We start from the raw sequence: 25,956 nt of genomic DNA on the forward strand, positions 1-25,956 counted from the left end.
ATTCGGTTTGTTCCACGGTTCGGGATTTAGAATCTATCTACTGTTGGACTTTGCTTTACGTGACTGACCATTCTGACGGTATAATTTCTTGGCGGACGCGGAGGGCGAGAAAGTCATCGCAAACATTTTGAGCGCGACCTCGTTGCGCATGAAATTAACTTGCTTGAGGGTGGTTTAATTTAGGGCGCATTTGGAATTATGCAGAGGGGAGATTTATTTATTACGAAAAATTTCTATTGCCACGCCATTTTCTATGCAACGTTTGTTCGTAACGCGAAAATCGAAGCATGTTGCGCATGCGTGGTACAGGTGCCGGCGAACATGTTAATTGAATGTAAGTTAAGTCAATATTGCTACTTACTGTGTGTGTACAACGCGCATTATTATTGCGAGAATGCACAATCTAATCGCTCTCGTTATCGCGGCTTTCGACGGCAACAGCCAGGTTGAGGGTGGCCGAAACAGCTCGAGGAGATCTAATGTCTCATGTCTAATTACGAATAATGACGTGACGCTGTCGTCACTTATCACCCGCATCGACACAGTGATATTACGTGTACGTCGGGATCGTATGTCGCCTGAAACAGAGGGAACACGAGTATTCGGTTACGTCTGGGATCGCGGGCAATAGGTGGTTAGGTGGTTTCTGGACTCGAGGAGGAATTAATGCAGGTGAGCCCTGCTTATGTCGACTCCTTGCTCATTAGTAAGTCGACACGGAGTTTGCCAAGTCGCGAAACGCATCATTGGAAACGCGAATCTAACGAGGATCTGCCATACTTACAGGAAGAGCAACGAAGTTATATAAAATCCTTGTGTGTCTTTTTTAAAAAATAAATAAATAAAATGCGACAAAACTATTCATTTGATCTCTTATTGATCAGTGCATATGTATGTCAACAAGATGAAGTTGTATTTAATACAACATTTAATGTGTCTTGGTGACTTATACACAGTAAAAATTATGCGTCCATATGTTAAAATTTTCTTGTGTTATCACGTTTTGATTAGTACTTTAATATAAAATTAATATACAACCTATATGTTATTATTTTTATAACGTTTTCATGGGTTACATTTATGTCAACTTTATAACTTAACACTTTGTATATGTCTCTTAGAAATGGAATATTATTTTGAGTATTTTTAACATAATCATTTTAAACAATCATCATGTCTCAAAGTCAGTTTAACATTCTAAGAAAAGTTGAAGTGAATCTTCAAATAATCTTGAACTTTGACATACAAAAATAATCAAATTTACTAAAATCAAATGTTTCTATTACAAATAATTTAAGTTAAAATAATTACTATTATATGTTAATGTCCTCAACATTTCTTACGAGTTATTGTAACTATTTCTTCATGTAATTTTTAATTAATTTGTATATTATTTTTACGTTACACTTCAAATCACGATAACAAAAATAAATGTAAGGTATTATGTCAATTATTTAACATTTTTAGTTTGTCAATAAGTAACATACGATGAATGAGTTAATTTAAAATTTAGAGTGGACTTTCTGGGACATGTGAAAATTCACATTTTATTTTTTACTGTGTACATATATAACTACGATAGTTTTTTTTAATGTTATTCGAATGCATTTTTTACGCAATGGACAATCCATATATTTTAACTTGTCCTAATTAAAAATTCAATGATTCATTCTATTTGGATAATAGAAAGTTTTTTTTTCGGTAAATGAGATCAAAATAAAAATTCATAAATTATAATTAAATGAGTTAAATATGTCGTCTCAAAAATAAGAGAAAAATCAATAAGTAATTAATAAATAAATGCCACTTTTTCAAAAAATACATTTCATATAAATAAAAAAAGTATTTTTTAAAGTTCTTGTGTTTTTAACCATCATTTCGGTTAACTATTTTCAAATCACTATTACACTCTTGCGTTTTAATTTCGGAATATATTTCGAGATACATTGGTATGGATGCGAATATTTCAGTTTAAACAGATATAAAGTATCAGGTATCATGCGATGAAAATCTTCCATTTTAATTTTAAAGCCAGTTGTAAAAATTCATTAGAATTATACGATTATAGTCACATTGCAAATGTAAATAGGTTATATTCCATCGGTTCTTCGTTTTGTCAGGTTAAACAGAACGACCATTCGATACTTTAATTTTCTCCGGATTAAAATATACATTTGGGAAATGTGAAAAATGTTCGGGTATCAATTCTTTATGAAATTTGTTTGCACATTGAAACAGTCTACCTCACTGAAAAGTGTGCAACGTTGCATTCATTATTTATTAAACACACGATGATGATAAATCTGTCGAGAGAAACTACAGAAACTACGATATATGTCTGTAAAAATCCATCGACAGTCTTTTTCCTAATCATTGGAAACCAAAGAGTTTCTTTTGGAAATAAAACTATCCGTTCGGAAGAGGAATCTTTTCCCTGAGAGACGGGACGAGGATTTTTCTTCCTCACGTACATACGAAATAATTTCCTTTTGCGAGAGCGCGCGCTTTCGCGCGAGAAGATATCATGTGACATATATATGTCATGGGGAGAGAACGACGCGACGAGACTCTATGTGAAAAGTCAGGTCCCTTCGAGAATACGGCGATCCTATCACGAGGTGCGCGCCCGTGGTCTTCGTCCGGTATAGACGGATGAGAACGGACGAAAATTCGATTTGAGCCGTCGTCAGCCTGTATCACATATCCGCGGAAATGTTCGTTTTTGCTCGAAATAAATTTCGCCGACGTAAAAGGTGGAACACCTATCTGCCGCCAACACGCGCCACGTTTCTCCCTTCCACCCCCGTCGTTTTCACTCACGGGGGGGAGGGGAGAGGGAGTGAGAAGGCGGAGAGCACCCTCGGCTCTTCTTCGGATATCACGTCGAGTTTCCTCTTTCTTTGACTCTCTCGGGAGACTTTAAAGATTCCAAGTTATAACCGTCCGGCGGGAGGAATGCTATCCTGAAAATTGCATTCCCATGACTAGAATCTTTCGCCACCATAATGTATCACTCTTGCCCTGCTTCGACCGGACCCGGAAGATCCTATTTTCGCCTCATCTCGCCATCGAAGATATATTCGGACGCGTTAACCATGTTGTTAAATAATTCAGGTTCCGGGAAGAGTAACTTTTTCGATTATTTATTTATTTATTTATTTATTTATTGTAGGAATATTAATGTATGTTAATCACGAGATCCTATATTAATATAAAATATATTTTCAATATTAAAAGGTTATTAGCTAGTGGATGAATAATTTGAATTTTTTCTTTTCCTTTATTTATTTAAAAAGTAGAAATGGTTCGCAAAGCTTTGTAAAAAATTATTCGAAATTAATTAAATACTACTGGGGGACCTCCTTCTTCTTGCAAGGATTATTTTTTTAAATAATTATGACTCTTCATATGTTTAATTAACTGTGATATCGAGTTCTAAAACTACCTATCCTAATCTAACTTGTTCTTGATTTGGTGAGTTTTATAAATTTATATAAAACATGAATCTTCTAAAGCTTGATGGAAAGCTTAATATTTCGATTCCTTTCGATCTAGAAAGAGAGATCTTTAAAGTATAAATTCATTTAAATTAATTAGACTAAATCTTCAATAAATTAAATATTACTTTGGAATTGTCATAAAAAGCATGAAGGGTGCTTTCTAATTTTCGTTTCGAATTTTCGTTGATAATTTTATTTTTGCCTCATCAATTATGTAACACTTTATAATATATTGATTCGTGTCTTTAGAATAAAGATCAGTGGAAATAAAATCACACGCCCCCGTACTTTCTGCGATATTTGATCGCGTTATACATATACTCCAAAAATCTGTAGAAATACAAGGAACCGAAATAACATTCCGATCAGGTTTTCATATTGCGCGATAGAAAATGCTATAATCTTTTTATGACGCCGCCGATTCCGCTGGTGCTTTGAACGAGAAACCGCAATTTCCACTTGTGCACCCGGTATTCCCAGTCTCGCATATGCGTGCGCAGATCCCCCGCACATCGACGTTATTTCACACACGCACGCGGTACGCGATATCCAATCCCGACTCTACATCGATCAGCCATCAGATCGTATCTATTCGCGAGAGAATCCTTCCCATTTATGAAAATAAGCCGAATCTCTTATAATCCTCATCTTGTAAAATACTTTAAGACATTTCTGTGTTTTTTTTATGAAACTCACCGATAACATTATTGATGCCAATCTCTCTGAGAATCGGATATATATATATATATCCCGCGGGAGTAAATGTGTGTTACAGAGAGTGGTTTTTCAAATGCGCATTTAATCGTGCCAGCTTGTTGATCGAAAAATTGCAATTTGCGTCCCGAAGATGAAAGATACACGACCGCGAGGCATCTCTTGTTATTGGCGAGCAATCTTACTAACGTTCGATACGAGAGAAAACTCGAAATCGTTTCGACGTAATCAAATTTTCCGTATATTTTATTTAATGAGTCAATAAATTTATTCATAAATTTATTTATAAATTTATTTATAAATTTATTTATGAGCTAATAAATTAAAGTAAGCATATATACACTTACATATGCTTACATGCTTTATTCATATTTATTTATACTCGACGAATGATATATTTTCGCGTCCCTACGTTTATTGATTTACTCTTGCGGAAGTTAGAATCATTCGATGCGCGAAAATTCTGCGCATTTGTCGGGAATCCTGTTTAATTCGTACAAAACGCTACGTTTCGAAATCCTCTTTTCCTCGTGCCGCAATGGCTATAAACACGGTAATCATTCCGCATTGGCAACGGATTCCGGCGGTTCTTTGAGCCGGGAGAACCGCAATTTCTGTCCGTGCATAGGGTGCTCGGCTGCAGTTGTGCGAGAGGCTGCTTACGCAACTTGCACCCCCGCGCGCGCGAGCCCGACGTCGAAATACGAGAGGGACAAAAGAGCCGACAGCGAGGAACGCGGAAAAGTGATTTCCCCTTTTCCGGCGTTTGGCGCAATTGCCCTTCCGGCTGCGACTCGGACCGCCTGAAATTGCACGTTGGTTCGACATAAGCTTCTCAGCGATTCTTTCCACCTTACTCCGTCTATCTATTTCAGCCTCTCCTTCTGTCTCTCGCTCTCTCTCTCTCTCTTTTGCTCTCCCTTTCTCTCGTTATTCTCTCGCGAACAGCTTCGTCGACAGCTCACCGTAAATTGGACGCCTATTATTTCACGCATTGCCGTAGTTTCCGTCTTTCGCCATTAGGTTCTTTTTTTCTTCCTCTTTTTTTTTTGAAGCTCCCTACACGAATCTACCATGCTTCTCACCCTCGTCCACTCTCTTTATTTCTATCGTACGAGTTTACACGCATTTTCTAACTTCCCGGTTCTTACCTCATCCATTTTCATTACTTTTTATCGCCGGATTAACTGTTTGTTTTGATTTGGGGAAAATTCTTGGTCGTTTTAAACAGCGGTTTAATTTCCGTATGGCTCTCTCTCTCTCTCTCTCTTTCTTTCCTGTACTGTGTTCTTATATTAAATGTTACGCATCCCTCTTCTCGTTGTTGTTGCGACTCGCTATTATTTGCAGGGACGTAGTTGTTATTTGCCACAGTTTAACAAAGGAATCTTAACAAAGGGATCTAACATTTGTTCTAAAATCTCTGTGCAATTCCGTTCCATTAATGAATCCTGCCATTAATGTCCCTTTTCTAATCTCCCGTGCCTCGTTTTAGATAAATAATTCCATAAAAGGATATATAAACATACATCCCAAGACTCCTTTCTAGGACTTTAAGTTTTTCCAGGATTCCTCTCGAGCGTCGTCAAAGGGTTTCTCCTTCGCTCTGTGTCTTTTCTCGCTCTGTTTCCATTTGTCTATTTTTCTTTCAAATTCTGCGCTTGCTTTTCTTCACCCTTCCTCCCTCCCACCCCCCTCTTCTCCTGTAGTGTAGTTCTTTGTATGTGTCGTCGGACTTTCTTCCACTTCTTTCTCTCAACTTACTTTCCCATTTCCTTGTTTAGCCTTATGCACACATATATCTCAAAGTATCTCTGAAAAATAGGCATTTCATACTTGGCTACTTGTTCTCTCTACATCGTCGAATGAGTTAGTCGTTTCATTTCCAATAGTAGCTATATAAATCATGGAAGGTCTCGGTGTTCAGGCTTTGCCGTCCTTCGCAGTTGGCTCAAACAGATTTTCCTCTTTCTTGGCCGTATCTCTTTCATTCTCTCTCTCTCTCTCTCTCTCTCTCTCTCTTTCTCGTATAGGGTATCTTTTATTATTTCCGTCCTTTATATGCTTCCCTGTTGGTTTTTCGATACGAAAAATATCCATTTCCTTTGTGCTGTCGTTTTAAATTATAGCAATATCCTTCTACGATATCCCGATGATTATATAAACTGAATTGGCTATTGAGAAAAGGAACGCGCGTAAGACATCGTTAAGGAAAATTTGATAGCGATAAGAAAAGTTGCTGCAGTTATTTACTCTCTCTTTTTTTCTCGTTTCATCATAGCTATTACAAAAGGAATATAAAATTCTTGGCAAATATATATTTTTATGGCAAATGTTTATTTTTACAAAAGAGAAAAAAATCCCTCCCACTTACATCGGCTAATATCCTCTTTACAATAACCGTTCGAATTTTCTCGAAGTGCATGCGCGGATTTTTCAAGTGTACAGTTATCATCATTTGATGCGATTTGTTACGGAAACCAGTACATGCTTTCTGCATTATTTTGGGTTGAACGTTTAAGGGGGTACAGTCCCGGAGCGCCTAATATAAATGTGTCTCCTTCTTCGTTCTTTTTTCTTTAACGAAAGAGAGAGAAGGAGAGTCGGTTTTTCCATTTCTTTTTCAATTTCAACCCCATCCGTGGAGTTTCGCCTCCTCGCGTTGCGTTTTCCTCCATTTTGCCTCTCACGGGGACTTTTCTTCCTGTCTTCAGCGGACGTGTCCGCGCAGATATAGCCGAGGGGAGACGCATTAACTCGCAAGTACTCTCGGATACTATCGCGAGAATAACGGCCTCCTGTGTTTCTTTCTCACGGCACGAGAGGGTGAGCGCTCAAGGAGACTTAAGGACAGGAAAAGGGGGGGCGGAAGAAGAGGTTGAGGCTGTTTTGCGCCCAGGTCTCGCAGTTTAACGACCATTCCACTTGAATCGAGCCAGTAATATCGCACAATGTACTATCCCCGACCCGGCAACGACGGAATAAGGAAGCACACGGGACCTTTTGCAACATTCAAGTGTCTCTCTCTTCCTCCCTGCCTTTCGCGGAAGATACGTTCCTTGCATTTCCACATTTTCGTCGGGTTCGACCGAATTTTACATAATCCTTCCGAGCGTCCATCTTTTCTCACGCGATTTTTTTCAGCGGTAATTAATGTAATATGATTGCGATATAAAGTGGAATTTAAAAATATTCGTATTTTTGTGGATCGAGCTTTTTTCGCGACTTTATCTTGTCGGATAAAAATCTCAAGAATATATATTATTTTTAATTACGTGTGATTTTGATTTTATTTATGTACATCGTTTATATAAACCTCATTTATAAATTACATTCTCCGACTCTCTAGCGACTGGCAACAATTAGGCATGTTGATCTGCCGGAGTTGTAATGACGTTAATGCATCCGTCGTGGACAAAGACGCGCGTTATCATTCAAAGGTCGTCGCGTGACAGTTTCGTTTTGTGGGCCCTTCCGCGGGATGGTCGGCGGGATCTACTCATCAAAGCGTATCTATATTAATGAGATAGCGTGCACAGCTAGTGCGCCGACCGTCCTTATTACGCGCGAGGGATGATTTTCGGCGAGCCATGCGGGAGGGGTTGACAAGGTGCTGTACGCGAGTATATTATCAAAATTCATGAGGACCTTGTTTCGAGCACCGGCCAGACAGTTGATGATCCGACGATGGGCTTAATATGCGCGTAGATTCATTTCCGTCGCAGGAAATAATATTAGTTTTTCTCGCATTTTACTGTCGCAAAAATTGCAGAATCAAAATGTACACTGCTTCAAATATGCTACTGGTTTAGTATAATTATGGTCTTCTCTCTCTCTGTCTCTTTCCGTTTTTCTCGTCTAATTTTTCCATGTATTCCAGTCAAAATTAAAAAGAATAATCAACTTTTTTTTTAGAAAGAAAAAAAGCATTTATTTAAAATTATTCATTTAAAGTTATTATTATTAGTATTTAAAGTAATATTATTTATTTAAATTCATTTTTTAGGAAGAAAATAAGTATTTATTTAATATTATTTATTTAAAGTCGAATTAATCTGTTGCTTTTTTTATTAAATTATCGATAAACATATTACACATTTTAATTTTCTACAATTATGACATAATAATGTCATAAAAAATAATGTCATTTCTTGTGAAATTGTTAAATGTATGGAGAGAATTATAAAATAGTACATTTATTATTCTATGTGATTTAATATAATAATAATATAATAATTAATATAATAATTAATATAACAATTAATAAAATAATTTACACAGCGTTTCTGTTAATTGCAAGGAAATGTAGACGTAGACAAGTTTAATGCGCGTTTTGTATCTCCTTTGAATAAACGACATTTGCGGCTCTTCAACAAAATGATGACGATTTTCGAGATTATCGTCAGTATTATTAAACGCGAACGAATTGTTTAGTTAAATCAATCGCGCGAGTACGCACTTGCCAAGTAAATATCAACGAGATGCACCTCGTTTAGCACTCGGACCACGTAATGCGCAGCAAGCATCTCTCGTTCGACTATCTATAAAACGTGTCCTCACCTCGATAGCTTCGAAAACATAATCCAAAGTGCTGCAAGTACCCATCTCGCGAAACAAAGCTCTCCCCCTCCCGCCCCCTCTATTCCGTTGCCGTGTTCATGGATTCGGTACATTCTACGAGAGAAGCCCTGCCACTCATTTTATTTAGAATCCGCTAGGTAGCTTCGATTACTCCCCCAAGGCTGCGTCGATTTTCGAAGCTCGTTGCGCATTGCACGGGGCGTTGGGTCGCGCAAGAACGAAAGAGGACGAAGGGGTGAGAGGGGGATGAGAGGGAGGGAATGCAATCGATGCACTATGCCGTAGGAAAAGCCAGCGAGCTCATCGTCTGCGAAGAAATTCCCGATTTGAGAGAATCGCGAACAGAGTTCAGTTAGTTTTGGCGAATATCTTCTTGCTACTTGTAAGACACAGATACGTACGTGACATGGTGTACAATTTTTGCGGGGTCTTCCGAGATCGTTTCCACGTCTGCGAGCGACGTTTAAAGCTCGAGGTCTCGCTTTAGGGGTCTTTAACGCGTGTATTTATTTCCACGCTCGGTCGATGGCATTGCGCAAAACTTGCAGCGCGTTTAACAACTCGAGAATTTCAACGCCTGCGCAAACAGGGGGTGCGTAAAGTCGATGCGATTTCCAAGGTGATATTACCAGTTAAATATTCTGATGATACAGCTCCCTGTTTAGAAGAGAGTACGAGTGCTTTCAAGTTCTAAAGAGATTTAAGGCGACATCGTGCGTACATTTGCATGAGATTTCTCTCTACGAGCTACATATTAATAAATTTCAATGTAAACATTTGAATATTCATAATAAATACGAATATTTTGAATACACGTTTCTAACATTTAAAAATTACTACAACAAAGAGAATGTTTATTATACTCAATTCTTGTAAAAAAACTCTCTCGAATTATTTTTGCTCAAAATTCCAAATAAAGAGAATATTTTGAAATTTTTTTTTACTTTTAATATTTCAAAAATTCCTTGGCGCAATTTTCTAAAATCATTTTTTATCGCGTTTTTACTCATGCGAAGAAGAAACATGAAACTTTCAAAAGTTTGTTAAATTTATTGAAATGTTTTATCGAAAAAAATTGATTAAATTTTCACAAGTGATGAGCATTTTTTATTCACATAAATATTTATCACTAAAAATTACAACAAAGAATGTGTATTGTGCATTTAATATTTTATTAAGATATTGAAATATAAATGAGAAGATAGATATATATTTTAAACATATAATTCACTTGGCTTGCCGACTATTTACGATATGAGAGAATTTTTTTACAAATTCCCTGATTTTTTCCACAAAGAAAATCTCTGGGAATTCCAGGTTTTCCATGTTTTTGCAGGAAGTAGACACTCTATATAATCACTGTAATTTCGATCGATTCCTTCTACTCTTCAATCAATCATTCCCACTTTCCGTACATCTCCCTCTTTCATTTCTATTAATAACCACTCTCCGGGAAATCTCAAGAATGCGTTTCCCGAAGACGTATAATAAGCCGCCAAGGGGGAAAACTCATTATTTCGTTAGGTAACAATTCGGGAGCGCGTAAAAAGTAACCGCGTTACTTTCGCATCTCAATTTTCCTCGTGTCTGTACAAAGACGCTCTCAGCGGGAGGGTCCCGAGCGGAGCAACAGAATGAAGCCGTAGCCGAGCAACGTTTCCATTTTCACGCGGTTGAAAACACCCACGCGAAACGAAGAATGTGCAAGCCGCAGCCTATTTCTCTCGCTAAAAAAGAAACGGGAGAGGAAAAAAGCCCCGAAGAAGAAGAGGAAGACGGAAGCGTCGAGGCGGAGCTCGCAGATATACTTTCGCCTCCCCTCGACGTCCTCTTCCTCGTCGCCGGTCCTCGACGTCGCTGTCGTTTGTAGGCGACGTCGACGTCGACGTCGTTTCACGAGAGAGAGAAATCGATTTTATCAGTGCCCCGGAGAGACGTCGCCGACATCTCGCGCGCAGAAAAACCGAAACAACTGTTGAAGCCCGTTCCTCGTCGAGCTCGAGGAGTTTTGCGGGGGCGTAAGAAGAGGCGCGCCGGGACGAGGAGGAATCGATGCGGGATAAAACCCAGATTGCACGCGATTGTACGAATCGCTCGTGTCGGGAGTGATTCTTATCTCGGGGGGCGCGAGAGAAAACCGAGGCGATTTTCCGCGCGAAATCGCGCCGCGGCACGTTTCGCGGGGCAAAATTATGTTACTCGCGAGTAATAACGGGCGATCGATGATTCCTTCTGGATGAATCGCCAGAATGAATTCTTCTCCCCGCGATCGAGGCGAATTGCTTTTGCGCAATTGCGGTGGCGGCCTTAGAATCACGATTATCGGAGCGAGGAGCGCAAATATACGGTAACAATTTCCCCCTTTTTTTCCCCCTCGCGCCTTTTCCTTAGCGCCGCGGATTTTTTCATCCCTCTCGGATATTTTATAAAGCGTTCGCGGAGCCACTCGATGTAACGAAACGTAACGCTCTTGTTCTACACGATGGAAAATCTCAAAACAAAGTGACTATAAACTTCACTCACCGAGGAGAAAAAAAAGTTGACAGTTTCTGCACAACGCAGAAGTTTCACGTCTCGGGTATCGCAGTCGGAGATATCGGAGATTCAGCGATATCAGAGCGGTTTATAAGAGAGCCGGGGGTTTAAAAGAAAGCACGAGGCCGCGAAAGAATCTTTTTTACGGATGTAAAATATATTTGTCGTTTGTTATTTTTCGCCCCCCGCGCTAAATTAATCTCCCTGCGAGATTATCGGGGAGAATGTATTGTCTCTCGTATATAGGGAGGGGGAGGGGGGAGGGGGGCGATCGGCGGGGGCGGTGATTTACGATAAAGAATATGTCGCGCCAGGCGCAGCGTGAAATATCGTTCCACGTGGCGCAATAAGATCGTTGTAACGAGTGGCGTCTTTTCTCGACGTTAGCGGAGATCAAGGATCCGCCCGTTTGAAAAGTTTCCGCTCGCTTAAAACCCTCGACTCGGGGAGGGTATATAAAATTGACCTCGCGACAAGAGGGAGGAGAGAGAGAGCTCCCGGGGCGGATGAAAGAAAGATCTGTGAGAAGTTGTCGATACTAAAGGGACGGAGGAGAGACTCGCCCTCGAAGAAGCTACCCTGGCGTTGTCCTGGAATACAATCCCGGCAAGTGTATTATGCGCCTGTCTCTCGTGAATGTATATCGAATGCAGAGCGAGCGTAGTCTAAAAGTAATCTTTAAGACGCGTATCATCCTCCCGCTCCTCCGCATCCTCCGCGCCAGGAAATGGAGTGTCTTTCAAGCGCGTGGCGTGTCCTCTCCGATATTCCCAGCTAACACAACGTTTGCTCTACACGCACGAGACGTGCAGCGGGACATTTTTCTTTAATACGACGAGAAAACGTATATAAGTGTATAAGTTATGACATCGTTCACGGACAGCTGCGCGCTCTCTATTCTTGCGAAATATATTTTTTTGCTTCTCGTGGATGGACAATTCTCTCGGTCGCGTTTTTCGAGATTTAATCCGACCGATCGCTTTAATCGAGGCGAGACCCTTTGAATTATCTCGCAACTGCAATATCGCAGTAACACTACATCCGACTAAGACGAGAGAGTCACGTTCAGGAATTTGTTGATAGGGTCAAAAGAAGCGCGACGGAAGATGTTACAGAAGAAAAGGCATTGGCCCGGGATATAACGTGGATTGCAAAGAATGCGGAGTCCGTATTTGAAAGCACGTAGGAAGCTAGATGGGTAAGTGTATGCGAGCATATGTTGTTGAATTGTACCTGCTGTAAAAGAAATTGTCTTCCGTTTTTAAGTCTTAGTAAATACTCCTTTGTGCCGCGTGCTTTTCTGCATGTGTTGCTTTAAGTCAGTCTTCTTATAACAAACAATCTTCGGATATTTCGTGCTTTACTTGCTCAAGAAAAATATTGTATATATTTTGATGTTATAATGGATACACACGCATGTGCTATGGTGTATGCATGTATCTTTTTTTCACGAGTACGTCTACACAGTAAAAAAATAAAATGTTAATTAATTATAACATTTTTCACATGTACCAGAAAATCCACTCTAAATTTTATTTTTTAAAATAATTCGTCCTATGTTACTTATTGACAAACTAAAAATGTTAAATAATTGACACAATACTTTGCATTTATTTTTGTTATCGTGACTTTAAGTGTAATGTAAAAATAACATACAGATTAATTAAAAATTACATGAAAAAATAGTTACAATAACTCGTGAGAAATGTTGAGGACATTAACATATAATAGCAATTATTTTAACTTAAATTATTTGTAATAGAAACATTTGATTTTAGTAAATTTGATTATTCTTGTATGTCAAAGTTCAAGATTATTTGAAGATTCACTCTAACTTTTCCTAGAATGTTAAACTGACTTTGAGACATGTTGATTGTCTAAAATGATTATATTAAAAATACTCAAAATAATATTCCATTTCTAAGAGACGTTTACAAAGCGTTAAGTTATAAAGTTGACATAAATGTAACACATGAAAACGTTATAAAAATAATAACATATAGGTTGTATGTTAATTTTACATTAAAGTACTAATCAAAACGTGGTAACAAGAAAATTTTAACATATGGACGCACAATTTTTTATACTGTGTATGTATATTATATAAAATATAAATTTTACGATTTTGTTCAAAATAATTGGGATGATGTATGATTGCTAAAAATCAATAATATTCAGAGATAAACGTAAAAAAGAATTAAAACATTAAATTTTTTCAATTGAATCCATTTTCGAATTTTCAACATTTTCGATATGGATATTTCATCCTTTTAAACCATAATTAATTAATTTCATACATGATGCGAAATATTTTTTCTAGTACATTAAAAATAATACTTTCAGCCAACTATTATTAACTTGAGAATTATTTCTTGAAATAATTACTTGACATATTTCACAAATATCTGTCATTAATTAAAAAAAGGGCTATTATTAGACTGAAATTGAGACTAATTTTTATTGAATATTATTCATAAACGATATTGCTGCCACGAGCCGTTACTGCATAACGTGTAATCAACGTTCGCAGATGTGCCATACACTATTCCACATGCATCCAAACTCGGGGGGAAGTTCCCTCAAAGATTGCTGATGGCAAGTCCGCGGTTGCACCCGGATTTACGGTCGACTAACTTGCTCCGCAGCTTGTAGATCTCGCCCTGCCTGAATTTCCCGGCGTAGTTCCGTCTTAACTCAGCCATATTACATTCAAATGGCCGGATTGCTACATTTAATGACGAGACATTATCGTTCCGAATGTCTCGCGAAGAAATTCAACGGAACGAGATTGGCCACGTTTATCGAGTACGTGTGTGTTGGTGCGATTTCTGGCTGTGTATAATACAAATGCGGGACGTAACGAGCCTGAATTCGCGAGTTAAATATATTTTACGGGAAACAAGTAGTGTAAAATTGGAGTAGACCTCGTTATTGACGATCGAAGAAACTTTGCCAATTAGTATTGTACAGCGAATTTCAACTTTCTTTTTTCCACCAACCGAACAATGCGCGCCCATGTTTATTGATCCAATGCTGCTAATTGTAAATTTGCCAACGAACGTTGTGCTACGTTTTAATCGAATAAGTAACAAAGAAGACCTAATGTACAGAAATCCATTAATTTTAATTTATGACTGTGAAAAATCGCCTTCAATATCGAAATTATAAATCTGACGTCGTACATTTTTACGGTATTTTTATACTGTTGATAAAATAATCCTTCTCGTATATAAAATTATAATACATTTATTTAGACTACCTGATAAAATAATATATTTAAAAATTAATAAATCAAAAACTACTTTCTCCATTTATATCATTCGGATGAATTCGTATAAAATACCACCGGTATTTCATTTCACAATCGTTGGCAGCCTCTATCTTTTATCTTTCATCGCTCGATGATAACCATCAACTTTTACGATACGATAATAAGCTAAATATTATTCCTCAAAGTACCTCGCTAGGAGAATCAACTTTAACAACCGGTTCGTTCGTCGACTTCATCACCAATCATAATTTCTTTCTTTGCCAAGAGCTACGACGGGGTACATTATACCGCTGCTCCACAGCACGTTATACAATCTACGTACTTTAAGTTCTGGAATAATGTAACATGGAACTCTCTCGTGTGTTTCATACGCGACTCGTAACGAGGTGTAAAGGCCGCGCCAACGGATGAAACTTCTATCGTCAGGATGACGTTACACGCTGGTTGCCGGCGAAACGAAGACGGAAGCTGCAGATGGAAAGCTGGTACGAGGCGAAGAGGAGTGACTTGTGTTTGAGCATCAGATATAAAGGCACTTCGACCCTTTGAACTTCGAAAGTTTCCCCGGAGGCGTCTCGAATATATATACAGAGTGTACCAAAAGTCTGGAAACGATTGAATATTTCATAAACTATGCATTTTAGAAAGAAATGTTTCAGACAATAGTTGTATGGTTTCGAGGGGGACATAAGACGGTGCCATTAGTGTGACCTTGAAGAGTCAGCTGAAGGTCTCGTGAAGGTTACCTCCAACTTTTTAAGTGGCACACCCTACATGTTTTGCATATTCTTATAGCTCATCTCGAGAGCTTTCTAAAACACTATAATTGAGTTAGTTTTCATTAAGTACTTTCCGAGTTATGAGGCTTGAAATAATTTCTTAATTTTACATAAACTGTAAAATATCTTGTAAAATATTCATTTTTCGATTATCTTACCTTAATACTTTTATGTACAAAATAATGAGAGGAATCAATTGGTGTAAAGAAAAAACATAGTTGTTTTAAAAAAAAAATATGTAATTGTTAATTGCAAATTACATATTTTTTGGTACACCCTGTATATGTACACGTACCCTTACATATCCACCCATATATTATGGTACAGCAGCAGCTGGGCCAGAAGAAGCGACGAAGGAAGGACGCAACTTCGGGTGTCTGATAATCAAAGAAATTTTGCCCCGAGGTTTGGCCCGGGGTGTCAAGGTAGCGCCGAAAGTGCCCCCGTAACGGTCGATTTATTGAAAAGCTTGACGTCGACCTCGTTTCACTCCGCAGGATCGATATTATCAATTTCGCGCTATAGATGTGAGCAACGACCAGGGGCGTAGCTACCGTGCTTTCAATCTGTCGGGTCAAAAATTACGATTTTTTTCACATTGTTGCGAAGAAATGGATAATAATTGCGAGATATTAGTATGTTTGATCAAAACCAATTGATAAATAATTCGGTCAGATGACGTGTTGCAAATTTCTGAAATACGAGCGATTTCTGTTGATTGCATCTCGCTCTCCCGAAAAGGAACGAGGACGGGAATAACGGGATTCGTTACGTCGCACGACAAAGGGTCAACCTTTGCCGGTTAGACTTTGCTCGTTGCCGAATTACCGTCTTAAAAAGTGAGTCGCAGTAAAGCGCAGCGACATAGTGGGATATTGCATCACCGGTTCGGGCCCTTTACGACGAGTCCCAAGCGAACCGGGAACAGAACATGGACGATTAAGGACATTTCGCTAGCTTGGAAGATTCCCTCTCAGGACATTACAAAATCTCTCGTCGGAGACTTGTTAAAGTTAATTTCGCTGCGCGATTCGTGACGATGTACTTTTATAAAATTGAATCGTTCAATATCTTTTAATATCCCAAGTTTCCCCCTTATGTTTTATTAAATATCTTCTAATATGACTTTTGCCATTTTTCATCTCGTGTCGTGATAATTAAAATCTAACGAGCTGCAACCCGGTAGAAAAAAAGCTATGAATAATATTAAATTAATTTGCTGACGAGTTTAAATATTAAATGATTATCTCTCGCCTTTTCTTTCTTTCGTTCCCTGCAGATGAGGTATGTCCTGCCGACTCATTATTCTTTCATTGTAACGTCACACAACGATTGTGTACTCACGGAAATTAAAGAATCTCTTTTAGATCTCGCACACGCATGCTGTTATCAGCGCAAATTAATCTTATTATTACATCGTAATAAGATTTATGAAGCGTAAATTCTGCCTGATAAAATTTTGTTGTCAGCTAATGTTATTGCATTAACGTAAGCTTGCGTCGGAAATGGTCGTTGTAACGAAATGAAATCCGTTTCTCTCATGCACGCCATTTATGTTAACTGCCGATCATACTTATTTTAATGATTTCTCCTTTTAAAAATAAATTCAAGAGCAACATGTTTAGAATACTAACTTTTGCAATTTTGTAGAAAGCCAATTTGTTTCTTGAATATAATTCTGACAGTATAATTATTGAATATCATGTAAAGCAAAATTTTTAGAGACTACAAATGCGTATTCATATAAGTATGTATCACATTTGCATCTCCTGCAAGAAAATTTCACATAAATTGGAATAACTTTTCGAAAAATAATAGAGAAATTATGCAAATATTTATTTTCAATAAAAAATAACTATCTTTACATGTCAATTAATTTTATCTTGATAGACGTGAATGAATAATTTTCAACTTTATTTAAAATCAGAAAAGTGGCTGGTAAATCGATATCTCTTAGATATCTGTATTAAAATAAACATGAACGTGTTTTACAGGGAATTAAAGCAACGATCGACGCGATCTGTGATCAACAGGTCTTTTATAACCGCTCGCAGACTTAAATAATGCTGGCATTGTCATTAGCTCGTTTTTCCTAGCTTGTTGTATCTTTTTGAGCGTTGTTGATCGATAAAACAGCCATGTATTTTTCTCTCGCGCGAGACATTTTAATCTGTCGAGAAATCACACGACAAGATCAAAATATAAGAGAGAGATTATTAGAACCGATAATAATAATTTTTCATATTAACCGATATATATTTAAGTTATAATTTCCCATTTGCCATCAGCGACTTCCTCCTTCCCCATTATCATTTTACAGGGTCACAATTGCGCGCAAACTTGAAAGCGCATAACTGTTAATTCTGTTACGAGGCAGGGAAATGTCCGGAACTGCTTATGTCCAACGAGATTCCCGCTGCCTCGAAGAGAGTCTCCGCATCGCAGAGAGTCTGACGGAATATTATAAAATTCAAATGATGTAGTAACTATCATAATTTCACTTCTGAATATTGCGGACCTTTAATGCGCGCTAATATTATATTAAACAACCGGAGAAGATCAGACCGTCAAAGAGCAAAATAGTGTGGGGAATTAGTTATTCATTATTCATTACGACGTTAAAACTCGGCGAACTTTGCTGCCTTCTCGCGATAATAAGTCGCACGGAAAATTAATCATTCATTTTACGTGCAAGAGCCAGTGCGTGATAGTTGTTATTACTATGCGTGTTATTTGCGGAAGCGATAAACGTTTCTTGCGGCGAACTTTTACTTTATCAATTATGCCATAAATTCGCAGTAGATAAAAAAATCTAGAAAATAATCTTTCTCAACGATAAACATTTTTTTTATTAAAAAAAATGAAAATTACATACGCAAGATTATTAAAATAAAAAAAACTTCATTATTTGAATTCAATAATAATTCTATTGCAAAATCGACACGTTTATAAATAAAACGTAAATTAAAACGTAAATTAAAACGTATGAAGTTATAATATCTCTTGTGCATAAATTAACAACATTACATTTTATGTATGCAAGATATAAATTTGTATATAAAATAATCTTATAAATTCAAATATTACACAAATCTCGTGCGTAATTTCTTGAAAATTACGTTTATCGGATAAAGATATGGAAAATGCTACATTAAATCACGTTGCGATAAAGTCAAATATTAAGTAATTTTTAACTAATTAAGAAGCAAGGAGAAAAGTTTTGAAATATTCATACTATTTATCAATAAGCACCGCACGTTCGCGGTAAAAAAGTCAATTGTTTCGACATGATAAGCATTCTGTGTCGTTCCCATCGGATTAATTATTCCACGAATCGCTTGTTAAAGATGTCGAAATGATCGTGGCGCGTATAACGAGGCAGTCCGATTGAAAAGTTTAAATTGGCGGCGAGCATGAAAGATTGTCGTGTCGCGGTTACCCTGTAATTTCAAGTTCGCTCGCCCTTTTTTTCGTCCGTGTTCCCTTTATCACTTTTATCGCACGCGTCTCGCAATTGAATCAAAAGCGGATTTAATTAGTAACCTTCTACAATCCCGCTTTCTCTCATTAGAGTACAATAAATTTGCGAACGGTTCTATAATTTCGTTAGTTTTTTCGCGAATCAATATACCAAAGTGACATGTAAATGTATTTGCATTGTCTTTGATAGAATTGTGTCTATAGAGGCTTAATCGTATGGTGTCGTATCGATGAGGATCCCTTCAAAGTTTAATTTCAAATAGAAAACGATGAGTGAAGAAAATATAAGTTTAAGTGGAGATTTTGTATTTTCAATACCCTTGACATTTCAAACCGATTCATCTAATTTCAGATTAACGTTTCCATGAGATAATTCTAAAATACTAAAAATAAGTGGTATTTTATGTTCCAAGAGTCGCATAATATATAATTTTAATTTAAATTATCGTAATCAAAATTCCCTTTATTAACTTCGTTATAATTTCTCAATTCTCAAAATCAATTATATCGGTGATTAAACTTGGAATTTTGACGTCATAGCGTAGTTGAACTCTGCATTTTAATGAACTGTGCGAGAAGAGAACGGCATCGCTTCGCCAAGATAATAGGATAAGATTCCACGTCGCTTTTATCGATCTCGAAACGTTACGTGGCGTTCAAATTTACACTGCCGGCTAGCGATTAAATCGTCCTTCGCGCAAACAGACCGCTCGCGATGATGACTTGTCGCCATTGCTCTTCGAATCGATAACGTACGCGTGCTTATAAATTTTTTAGCGATACCCTCGATAATAGGGGACGCAAGAGGACGCATCGACGAGAGGGTATCGCGCCCAAGTAGTCGAAGAGTCGAGGGTGCGTCGACGCTCAGGGGCGTCGGGTATTCACAAAAGGTCCGCAAACTCGGAGGAAATTGCTTTCCCTCACTTAACTCAATTATTCGTTACTTTCGCCCCGTTAAAGCGCATATCGCGAAAGTTCTCCCTCTCGCCTCCCCAGCCCTCGTATCATTCCCGCGTCCGAGACTCCGCTAAAATGCGTTATCGTGGATATAATCCTTAACTCCAATCGAGGAAACTCGACCTATCCCTCCTCTTTCCCCCGAGGAAGGGACCCTCCGCCCAGCACTTTCGAGGAGCCATCCAGTAAACTCTCATTCCCTTGTCCCGCGTCGTAATGCGTTTGCGTTACTTAAGTTAGTTATGTCGGTAGTTGCTTGCAGATTAATGCAACAAATGACAAGCGAGTTACGCTAAAAGAAGTTTCTGTCGTTTATGCTAATACGTTGCAATTTTATGCCGCGGTATAAATAGCAGCATGGCGAATAAAATGACGTTTTGCAAAAGTACGGCACAATTATAAAAGTTCGAATGTCAACATGTACCATTTACGTTTAGTGTAAAATGTATCGCACAGAAAAAATACTAGTGTTAAATTCGAATACTAGAGTTTAAATTCGATCAAATTGAGATAAATTATTATAATTGTCACTTTACAATTGTGAAATAATTTTGTTTTATTTTTGCTTACGAAAAGATGTCATTTTTCTGGAGTGAAAATTGTTTGATTTATCCTCGTTAAAATGCAGCTATAATGTATCACAACATATCATACCGCTTACAAATCACTTCAGTTTTGTTTTTGAAAAGCTGTCTCGTCGGTCTACGGTTATCCGCTTTCGTATTATCATGTTATTTAGGTTACTCGAGCGCGCTAAGTTGTTTACTGGCAGATGTAATGAAGATTGAAGTTAAAACTAGGAGAAAGTTAGAGATGCTCGTTCGTTATTTATGTTAATTCGCTTAGGTTGTATACTATCCTGTTTTTATGCTGTACTTGCTAAATATTAAAAAAAAGTACAGCTAAATATCCTTTTAAATGACATTAGAAGAAGTAACGTCAAAAATATATTTTATAAACCAAACTTTCGCTTAATATTTTTCAAATAAAATTATTATAATATACATTGGATGGAAATTAATAGGAAGGCTTACAAACATGATTTGCTTTCATAGGGTTGTCGAAATAAATTTTACATGCACAGGAAATTTCATTATTTGACATCTTAAATCTATTTTAGCACTAAATTAATTTAACATTTTAAATAAATATATTTGTATAAAATGTAAAATAAATAATTAATTATTAATCAATAAGATAAATAATTAATACATAAATTTATATAGGATATCAAATAGAATAAACCTATATATATATGTCAAATTTTTCATTATTCTACTATACAAACTGAATAGTAAAAATACTCAATATTTGTTAAGTAATTATTAATTGTCATATACTTTTTTATTCATATTTTTATTTAATGGATACAATATATTTGTTATAGCTTCATTTATTCAAATCAAATATTATTTATACTCAATCTGGAGAGAAAATGTTCAACTATTTATTGGCATATTGATTCTATTATTTTATATCTTATAAATCCATTTATAAATTTAAGAAGTTAAATAATTAAATAATAAAATTTGCAATTTTTTTCATTTTTCGACAACCAGATAAAAACGAATGATATTTGTAAACTGATTTCTATTAATTTCCATCCGTTTAATATTTCTCAGCTGATTTCTCATCCGTCGTACACGAATTTCCGAGCGTTCGTTCCGATTCCAGCGAAATCGCGTTACCTACGCGTAACATACTGCACGTAGTTATATGTGCTCCAGCTGGCGCGTATATAGGGTGCATAAAAATTCTCTGTCTTGACGAAAAATTGGCGTCGTGCTTTAGCGGCGACCCTGGGAACCCCGCCGATCGAAAGTGTGATCAAATTGGATTTTTTTTTCCTTTCTGAGGGCGACACGATCCACCGACCGTTACACACCATACGGATATAGATTTATTTCGTTCACCACTCCGTTACATGCCCCGAATGTTGATGGGATCTGAAAAACGCCGACGCCTCGGTTTTACAACCGAGCGTGGGTTAGTATCGTTTTGTCGTAAATAAGTTACGTCAGCTGCAAACGCGCTATTCGCAGCATCCATTTCGATTGTGTCGTCCTACAGAATGATATGTATAACTGCTTGCAAGAATTGCTGTCTAAAAAAATTTTCACCCACGCTAACGTGACTGATGTTTAATAAAGCCTGAATGATTTCCACTCTCCCTGCCAATGGAATTTTGTATAGTCGAATGTAAATATAAACGATAATAAAAATACATTAAAATATATGAATAAATTCTTCTCTCAGAAGATTTGCGATATACATTTATGCAGATGACAGATTTCATATTTAAAAAAGCACACAAAGTTTTCATTAGTTTTATTAATAATTAGAGAGGTTTTTCGAGTGTTTAATGAATTTATATTCAAATGCAAAGCACAACATTTATCTTTGGTACATTATAAAAATTGACAAATCGATACATTATATGTCAACAAATCATAAAAGATTTCGCGGCTAATAATTTATTCAAGTGTGTGTGTAATTCGGTGAACTGTTCCGCAGGTATAAATTCGACAATATTTTTTTTTGCCCACATATTGTAAAATAAATCAAACAACTACCCTAACATTTCTCTCGAAAAAAACCAGCATGTGAAAGAACGTTTCCATTTTGAAATTTTCACCGTCACATGCTTTTTTTTTACATATCCACATACCAGAACGCAGCATATATTTTAATTACTCCGTTACAATATTCGTGTATAGACGGAATTTGTAAACGCGTGCATAGTTTGACTGTATAATTCTATTGACATAGAGATCAGTATTCGAGCCTTGTTAAATACCAGTCATGCTGCGATCGATATCGCTTTTTGACATTCACGATTGCGTTTTGCCATAACTTTTTAATATTTGGCTTTATTCCTTCAAGCACCTTTTTCGCAGCCATAATTTTTCATAATTTTTTTAAACTTGAAATCCCGTTAAAATAAAATTAAATCATGAATAAAGATGCGTTATTTATTTTGTAAGCCCAAACACATAATCCCTATAAAAATTCCCTTTTAATCTCGTTTGGAATTCCACAACAATATTTTGAAGTATCAGAAAATACGCAATGCAAAAACATATGATAAAATTGCCTGCGCTTAAAAATATTTCCAAGTCATCGTTTCATACGCAAAGTGAATATCAAATATTGAACTAGGAATAATTCCAACTTCAATTTGCACAAAATATCGATCGCCCCGCTTTCAATCTCAAATGTATAGAGCCTCCTTTATGTTTCATAGTGCATCTACTTTATTAGCAAAATTATTATGCGTGCACTCGCTCGCTTCAACACAGGACGGGCTCCACGCAACTATACTCTTCCTATCATAAATTTTCAGCACGTAGCAGTCCGCACATGTGTATTGTCCGTATGCGCCGAAAGTTCCTACTGCGAAAATATGCAACGGTACGAGCTTAATTAAACTCGGCACGTTAACCGAACCATTAATTTTCTGTTAATGCGAGAACCCTCTAGGTTCCGTACGCTAGATTCCGGCGTTGCCGGACCGGAGATGAAAGTAGTGGATTAATTCTTACGGACTATATATCGGACGCACAAGTCACATCGAACGAGTCGCGAACAAGTTGAGCATTGAAAGCTTAATGAGCTTTCTTGGAGCTTAATGATGTTGCCCAAGCTTCTTTCGCAACTCTCATTTCCGCGAGATTTATTTATCGTTGTAAGAAGTCGCATTATGATAGCTTTGGAAGCATTAGCGCACATTGAAATGATGAGAGATTAAGGCTGCGGAGATAATTAAAGATTGAAAAATCCGATCCATTTCTAGCTTCGAAATAATAAATTAACTGAATTATAAGCAATTAGTATAATTGAACATTAAAGCGCATTGATGTGTTTCCTACATTCCATCTAATAATCTTACATTAGTAAAAAATTACGTCCATATGTTAAAATTTTCTTGTGTTGTCACGTTTTGATTAGTACTTCAATGTAAAATTAATATACAACCTGTATGTTTATTATTATTTTTATAACGGTTTCATGTGTTACATTTATGTCAACTTTATAACTTAACACTTTGTATATGTCTCTTAGAAATAGAATATTATTTTGAGTATTTTTAACATAATCATTTTAAACAATCAACATGTCTCAAAGTTAGTTTAACATTCTAAGAAAAGTTTAAGTGAATCTTCAAATAATCTTGAACTTTGACATACAAAAATAATCAAATTTACTAAAATCAAATGTTTCTATTACAAATAATTTAAGTTAAAATAATTACTATTATATGTTAATGTCCTCAAGATTTCTTACGAGTTATTGTAACTATTTATTCATGTAATTTTTAATTAATTTATATGTTATTTTTACATTACACTTAAGTCACGATAACAAAAATAAATGTAAAATATTGTGTCAATTATTTAACATTTTTAGTTTGTCAATAAGTAATATAGGACGAATGAGTTTTAATTTAAAATTTAAAGTGGATTTTCTGGGACATGTGAAAAATGTTATAATTAACATTTTATTTTTTACTGTGTACGTAGATTAATTCTTCAAAATAATAATCGAATTTGTTTCGATTATAAATAATAAATAATATTATAAATAATAATTCTCTAATATTGCAATAATTGAAGGGTAGTAATACATCTTCTCATAAGAGATGATTCGCATAAACAATAATTAAAGTCGATTAAAGCCTGATTAGTTTAGGGAAATGGCTCACAGAAGGATATCTAAATTCGTACGTAATCGACGATCGACTCGCGGATTAACGAATATCGTTAAAGCGTTCGCATTTTAATCCCGGGGAAAGTAAGATATCGCGCGGTGCCTCTCGCCGGGTGTAAATCCCTCGGCTTCGCCACGAGATTAACTGCCAAATTTGACCTCCATCAAGGAATATCAGAATCTCGGTTTCGCAGCGCGGACGAGCGGGCAGGAACTTATCCTGAAAGCTTAACGAGTCCTACGATTGCGGCTACGTGCATTTCGTCGAGACGGACCAGGGTGAGAGAAAGTACTTATCTTGAGCGCCAAAGGGTCTTCTCCGCGGTGTATGTCCCATAAGCGAACCACTTTCTCTGTATAAGTGTGGGTAGTAGGTAGGTATAAACCAATCCCAGCTGCGGCTAAGATGAAGCTTGCGATAAGCGCGAAACGAGCTTTCCATTACTTCTCCGAAGGCGCGTAAAAAGTTAAGCACCTTGACTTACGTACTGTGTAACAACTCAAGGCCCGCCTTAATTAATTTCTTTTTACAGTCGCGGCGAGGCTGCCGGACGCGTAATTAAACCTGGCATTTAATACCCTCGCTACTCTCGGCTTGTATATTGTCGATATAATCGCAGTAAAGATAGCTTCCCGACGTTGTGCAGTATTTTTCGGCCGCTTTATCCCACGATAAGCAAGAGGCACCGTCCTGTTGTATTCAATCGTTAAATGCAAAAGTGATGGGGATTTAAAGCTGAAATACGTCTCGATGTATCTTTCCGATAAATATATACCTGGCAACAAAATGCGAGAGAACTGCAGAAAACATTTGCAGGAGTAGTAATGTTCGGGGATGCTTTAATTATATTTTAAATATTATACGATTCATTTATGTGGAATAGTGAGGAAAATTGAAATTTGTTGTATTTCAAGTTGTACGTGAAATCATTTCTAGGATGTGATGCAAAATTTTAAATGTATTTCTATAATCCGCCTCTTATTTTTTTAGAAAATGTAATTTATTACACGGTCGTTACATCGCGCAAATATCCAAAAATAAAAATTCTAAATTCCGAGAAAATTTCATAGAAATTTCATGTATATAAATTTCCTTTTTTTTAAATTTCCTAGATCTTCAGATATACATTCATATATATATAAAGTGTTTCTTAATAACTGCGAAAAATTTTAGAAGATGATTCTTTGTCGAAAATTAAGGGAGGTTTTTTATATTTTCCCCCTGTAGTTACTCCTCCAAAAATGGGGGTAAAAATTAGGCTTTTAGGTTTTTATTATAATTTTGTTCTTGTTCCAATTTTTTCAACATTTACTCTTTTTATTTTTATTTTAAAATTTAACTTCTCGTAATTCGAAACCTATGCTATTTAGCATCGTGCTGTGCACAATAACGTATTTTATTTTTTTTCTTAAAAACTACTGATTTTAT

The 25,956-nt window shown here is 36.6% G+C and overlaps 2 protein-coding genes across 3 annotated transcripts in view; one reads left to right on the forward strand and one right to left on the reverse strand.

Annotated features, from left to right (window-relative positions):
- Positions 1 to 25,956, forward strand: part of Snx6 (sorting nexin 6) — a 166,199-nt gene that overhangs the window by 70,925 nt on the left and 69,318 nt on the right. Inside the window, exon 8 of the mRNA XM_083083055.1 lies at positions 12,414 to 12,528. Coding sequence (XP_082939181.1) covers positions 12,414 to 12,506 — 93 coding nt within the window. The 3' untranslated portion in view covers positions 12,507 to 12,528. The remainder of the gene's footprint in view (positions 1 to 12,413; positions 12,529 to 25,956) is intronic.
- Positions 1 to 25,956, reverse strand: part of Dpr12 (defective proboscis extension response 12) — a 289,232-nt gene that overhangs the window by 66,577 nt on the left and 196,699 nt on the right. The window lies entirely within an intron of this gene.

This window comes from Camponotus vicinus, unplaced genomic scaffold (assembly GCF_025532165.1).
Source record: "Camponotus vicinus isolate PSW18456_S1 unplaced genomic scaffold, iyCamVici1.0 SCAF_11, whole genome shotgun sequence".
Taxonomy (NCBI): Eukaryota; Metazoa; Arthropoda; class Insecta; order Hymenoptera; family Formicidae; genus Camponotus; species Camponotus vicinus.